Raw genomic sequence first — 6,623 nt, 5'->3', positions numbered from 1 at the left:
ATAGGAGATACACTTCTCAAAGGTTCATCTACTTCCTCATTTGACTTTCTGAACATACAGCAGCTTCCAGAGTTAGCGCTGCTGCAGGCACGACGCACACGTTTGGGACTCAAAGGATTGTGGGTAATGACCTGCAGGCTGCAGGACGTAAGCGCATGCAGGAGAACATCCTGGTACTTTTTAACGTTCTGCAAACTACATCTTCTTAAATAATATAAAGTCCAGAACAGAGGAGTGACAGAGAGACACAGCTGATCAATCACAGCGTGAGGAGGCTGTGATTGGTCAGAGTGTCCCCCGCCCCCAACGTTAAATCTTTTTACTTTCACTAAATTATGAAAACACATTCTAACTGTCGGTTTCCAGCTTCCTCCTCAGTCGGTGTGTGTTCGTACTGAAGGTGTGTAAGTGCACAAGACTGTGTGTGTGTGTTCACATTCCAGTGTGTGTGTTTTCAGACGGCACTCCACTGGGCAGCCAAGCAGGGCGGGCAGGAGGCGGTCGAGCTGATGCTGCTGTCCGGAGCCGACGTCAACGTCAGATCGGTGTGTGTGTATTCACTGCATAAACAAACACAATAACACCACGACCTGTCTTCAGCTCGTCAGCAGAGATTCCTTCTTAAAGGGACAGTGCAACATTAAACTCTGTGATAAGCAGGTTTAATAACAGACTGAGTTGTTTACTGTGAAGATTCAGGAACATCATCACTGAGAGACATATGTTCCTTCAAAATAAAGGTCTCATTTGATTTATATGGATGCACAGCATCCTATACACCTGATGTACCTCACACACACACACACACACACACACACACACACACACACACACACACACACACACACACACACACACACACACACACACACACACACACAAGTCCACAGGGGCTTTTGCATTATCCAATTATATCATCCATGATCTCGTTTCATTCCGAGTACTGTGGACTTCCCCCCCCCCCCCATCCCATGAGGCTTTTCTCCTCCAATTACTGCTTCAGCCTCAAGTTCACAGCGTTAACCTACACCGGCCAGAGCCTGCCGACACAACAAACACCAGCAGAGGACAGTTAACCTCCATAATCCTCCTGCTGCTGCTGTTACTGTTACTGCTGCTGTTACTGCTGCTGCTGCTGTTACTGCTGCTGCTGCTGTTACTGTTACTGCTGCTGTTACTGTTACTGCTGCTGTTACCGTTACTGCTGCTGTTACTGCTGCTGCTGCTGTTACTGCTGCTGTTACTGTTACTGTTACTGCTGCTGTTACTGCTGCTGCTGCTGCTGTTACTGTTACTGCTGCTGTTACTGTTACTGCTGCTGTTACTGCTACTGCTGCTGTTACTGTTACTGCTGCTGTTACTGTTACTGCTGCTGTTACTGTTACTGCTGCTGTTACTGTTACTGCTGCTGTTACTGTTACTGCTGCTGTTACTGTTACTGCTGCTGTTACTGTTACTGTTACTGCTGCTGTTACTGTTACTGCTGCTGTTACTGTTACTGCTGCCGTTACTTGCTGTTCTGCTGCTGTTACTGCTGCTGCTGCTGTTACTGTTACTGCTGCTGTTACCGTATACTGCTGCTGTTACCGCTGTGCTGCTGCTTTTAATGTCTGCATGATGTCATGTACTGTTACGCTGCTGTACTGTTATCTGCTGACCGGCTGCTGTACCGTACTGCTGCTATGCTGTTACTGGTTATGCTGCTGTACTGTTACTGCTTGACTGTTATGTTACTGCTGTACTGTAATCTGTTACTGTGCTGTTCTGTTACTGTGCCTGTTACTGTTACTGCTGCGTTACTGTTACTGCTGTCTGTACTGTTAGCTGCTGTTCTGTATGACATTGTGGACTGTTACTTGCGTCGTAGCTGACCGTTACTGTTACTGCTGCTCTGTTACTGCTGTTATATGCTGCTGATTAGCTGTTACTGTGTTACTTTGTCCTACTGTCTGTACGTTACTGCTGTTACTGTTACTGCTGCTTGTATGTTACTGCTGTATCTGTTATGGCGTACTGGCGGCTTTACTGTTATGCGTGTTGTTACTTGTTCTGTTAACTGTGCTGTTATCTGTGCTATAGTGTTACTGTTACTGCTGCTGTTACTGCTGCTGCTATTACTGTTACAGCTGTTACTGTTACTGCTGCTGTTACTATTACTGTTACTGATGATGTTACTGCTACTGTTTCTGCTGCTGGTGTTACTGCTGCTGTTACTGTTACTGCTGCTGTTACTGCTGCTGTTACTGTTACTGCTGCTGTTGTTACTGTTACTGCTGTTACTGCTGCTGCTATTACTGTTACTGCTTCTGCTGTTAATGCTGCTACTGTTACTGTTATTGTTACTGCTGCTATTACTATTACTGATGATGTTACTGCTACTGTTGCTGCTGCTGCTGGTGTTACTGCTGCTGTTACTGCTGCTGAAGTGCGCAAAACCAAAACTAACCGTATAAAATATAACAAAAACACAAACCTTAGTTCGAGCTTTCAGGTGTGAAAAGTTTCCTCTCAGGCCCCGAACCTGTCGAACCAAATATTTCAGGAAGTCGTGACGTCGTTCTTGTCGCTCTGAACTTCATCCTGCTTCAACAGCTCACACTTTAGCGCACACTTTAGCACACACACACACACACACACACACACACACACACACACACACACACACACACACACACACACACACACACACACACACACACACACACACACACACACACACACACACACACACACACACACACACACACACACAACTGGAAAGGGGCAATGTTGTGATTACTTAATGTGTTCCCAGACAGCCTGCATGATTCACTTCAGCCTGTGAGTGTTAATCTGCTGCTGATGTGCTCTCAGCAGATAATGTTTAAGCCCCAGCAGAGCAGACAAGTCACTTATTGGCTCCATAATTACATAATTAACTTTGTGTCTCTAATAGTTAAGGAGGTAATGGCTCTGATAAAAAGACCCTCAGCTCGAGCGGTGAGCAAATCAAGAATCAATAATCAACAGAGTCTCGCTGCAGCGCTTCAGTGCGTCTGGAACAGATTCTCTCTGCGTCTGCAGGACTTTCAATCTGAACCTGAATGTTACGTTTCATAGTGCAGAAGAAAAAGAAACGTTTTCAACTGAAGATCCTGAAATATAACCTGGACCCTTCAAAATAAGGTCGTATTCATAAAGACCTGATGTAACACACACACACACACACACACACACACACACACACACACACACACACACACACACACACACACACACACACACACACACACACACACACACACACACACACACAGACTCCTCAGCAGTAAATACAGTCAGAATACTTTCTTATTTTACAGTAATATGATTTCCAGATGTGGACTAAATATCTGTCTCTCTCCTTTCATCCTCTCTTCATCTTGTCGTCACCTCTGCAGCATGTAAGTGAATCTCTGAACCGCTGTAGCTCCAGAAATCTGCACAAAGCACCAAACTCCCTCTAGACATCACGCTAAGTAAAATCCCTTTCCTTCAGTAAATGTCCTCCGGCGGTGTGAAACGACTTCGCTGCCTCTGATCCTCTTTCTTTATTTCTCTGACCTCTCTCATGCCTGCGTCTCTGAAGGGGGTGAGTCCTGTTTTAATGCACCTTTACAAATGTACACGACATGCAGAATGTGCTGAAAGTGGAGGAAGAGACGGAGGTTTCTGAGAGGATCACATTCCTCACCAGGACTGTGCCGTATAACAGGCTTATTTATTATTATTTATTCTGACACTAATAGACCATTTCATGGATCTTTAGTGACTTTTAATGTCTAGTTTGGTCAAATTTAAGGATTCAAAACTGACATTTATTTTGCTCTGATTAAAGGAATAATTCACCCAGAACCTCGTTAAAGGTGTACTCCCCCTTTAAATCAACTTTAAAGGTGTACTCATCCTTTAAATCAACTTTAAAGGTGTACTCACCCTTTAAATCAACTTTAAAGGTGTACTCCCCCTTTAAATCAACTTTAAAGGTGTAATTCACCTTCGATTTGAGTTTTTTGTGCGAGTTTAGTGAGTTTTTGTTAATTAGGTGTTTGTAATAATAACAATAATCTGTGTCTGTGATGAATAATCTGTGTTTTCCTTGTGTGGTTTTTACTTCATATGAAGCTCAAAGTGCATCTGAACACATAAAAGCAGCTCAACCTTTCAACAAAATGTCAAACGCTCGCTTTCCGTCTCCGTGTTGCTGCACGGGGACTTCCTGTGACGCGGCTGTAAATGTTTACCTGCCATTAGTGTTGGAGACAGCGAGCGTCCTCAGCCTGCTGCCTCCTGAACACTTTCATCAGCTCTCTGTCTCTGACAGCTTCTCTCTGTTCTGCACATCAAACCGCCTCGGGGCCCGTTTAAAGTCCTCTTCATCAGCAGACACTTCAAACCCGTCCTGCTCCCGTCCCGTCTCTACGCGAGCACTGACAGTGACGGAGGCTCCGGCTGACGGCGGCCCGTCCGCCGGGACTCTCCGGAGTTAATGTGCAACTATGATGGAGACTCACATCCGGCTTCACTCGAAGTGACGGACGCACAGAGGGATCGTTCCCGACACTTTGTCACGTCCTGCTTTATAAATCATCGGGTTTGTGACACTCTGTTGTCACAAACACTTTCAGACGGAAGTTATAAGTGTGGGATCATCGTGACGTGATTCTGGAGCTTTCAACTGTTTTAATTCTTTAAAACGACTTCACCAACCCTTTATAAAATAAAAGCATGTTTAGAGTAAACTTTATTTATAAAGTGTGTGGAGACGAGCGCAGGTGAAGCTTCACGTGTTGCTCCCTGTTAAAGATCTGTGAGCCGTTCATGCAGTGAAGATCCTTCAATATTATATTTAAAATAATTATCTCGTTAAAAGTTCTTAAACCCACTGAAACTGTTATTTGTTTAGTTTCAGTTGTGAAGTCACAAAGAATATAAAATAAAGATATTTTACTCATGATATTACAAACTTCATACAATATAAAGTTCAGAGTGAAATCTGATGCAACGTTTATATATACATATATATATATATATATATGTATATATATGTGTATATATATATGTATATATACATATATATGTGTATATATATATGTATATATACATATATAGTAGTGTATATATATGTATATATACATATATATATATGTATATATATGTGTATATATATATGTATATACATATATATATATACATATATATATATACACATATATATATATATGTCTATATATATATATATATATACATATATATGTCTATATATATATATAGATATATATATATCTATATATATCTATATATATCTATATATATATATATCTATATATATATATATGTATATATATATATGTATATATATATACATAGGAGATTATATCTTCTAATGTTGTAGGACAGACCATAATACTGAGTGTTGTTTCCAGGGTTACACAGCGCTCCACCTCGCCTCCATCCACGGCCACCAGCCCGTCGTGCACGCCCTCATCAGCTGCCACAGTGAGTCAGCACGCCGCACATCAACACGCCATGAAGTTTAATGAAGAAGTTCTGAAGAGAGGTTCAAGTTTCAAGACACAGAATAAAGAAATGTAAAGTTAAATAGTTTGTTTACATGTTGAGATGCGACTCCAGGAAGTTTTATAAAAACTTGTTTTCAGAGGTTTTTATAAAGATTTATTAGAAGTTGATGGAATTTAGAATCAAAGAAAACCACCAGATTTATAAGAAAGTCAAATAAACAAAAAACACTTCTGTCTGCAGACGTGCAGAAGGGGAAGCATTATGGTCCACGTTACACACTAAACAAAACTAACAAGGGAACACAATCTTACAACATTTGTGACAAAAGTGCAAAACATTTTCACATTTTCCCAAAAGAAAGAAAAGCAACAAAACGCAGCTCAAAACATTTCCAGAAATATAAAGTCCTGAGTTGATATGTGATGAGAGTTCATGCAGCTTTAATATTCAGGTATGAGTTTCACAGATTCTTCCTCTGCACGCCTCAGAGAGTCTGAGAGGAGTGAGAGCACTGATGCAGGTCTGACAGCCCCCCCCCCCCCCAGGAAGAGGAGCTATGCTGGTAATGAGGCAGCCCCTCAGACGACCATATGCTGTGAGTCAGAGCGGCTCACAGGAGGTCTGCAGGGTCACGTCTGCACTCACAACATGTTTCCATAACGTTACAATACAAAGTGAATACTTTGTGTTTCTGAAGTCACACTCTAGCTAGACCCCTGACATGAGTCAGCGTTATGAGTCCTAAACCCTGACATGAGTCAGCGTTATGAGTCCTAAACCCTGACATGAGTCAGCGTTATGAGTCCTAAACCCTGACATGAGTCAGCATTATGAGTCCTAAACCCTGACATGAGTCAGCATTATGAGTCCTAAACCCTGACATGAGTCAGCATTATGAGTCTTAAACCCTGACATGAGTCAGCATCATGAGTCCTAAACCCTGAGATGAGTCAGCGTTATGAGTCCTAAACCCTGACATGAGTCAGCGTTATGAGTCCTAAACCCTGACATGAGTCAGCGTTATGAGTCTTACACCCTGACATGAGTCAGCATTATGAGTCCTAAACCCTGACATGAGTCAG

At 42.3% G+C, this 6,623-nt stretch overlaps 1 protein-coding gene across 1 annotated transcript in view; it reads left to right on the top strand.

The window, feature by feature from the left end:
- LOC115005646 (ankyrin repeat and protein kinase domain-containing protein 1-like) overlaps positions 1-6,623 on the top strand; it is an 8,006-nt gene that overhangs the window by 455 nt on the left and 928 nt on the right. Inside the window, exons 3-6 of the mRNA XM_029427570.1 lie at positions 444-545; positions 3,420-3,422; positions 3,608-3,610; positions 5,445-5,517. Coding sequence (XP_029283430.1) covers positions 444-545; positions 3,420-3,422; positions 3,608-3,610; positions 5,445-5,517 — 181 coding nt within the window. The remainder of the gene's footprint in view (positions 1-443; positions 546-3,419; positions 3,423-3,607; positions 3,611-5,444; positions 5,518-6,623) is intronic.

The sequence above is a fragment of the Cottoperca gobio genome, unplaced genomic scaffold (genome assembly GCF_900634415.1).
Source record: "Cottoperca gobio unplaced genomic scaffold, fCotGob3.1 fCotGob3_337arrow_ctg1, whole genome shotgun sequence".
In the NCBI taxonomy this organism is placed as follows: Eukaryota; Metazoa; Chordata; class Actinopteri; order Perciformes; family Bovichtidae; genus Cottoperca; species Cottoperca gobio.
This window is presented reverse-complemented; position numbering and strand designations above follow the sequence as displayed.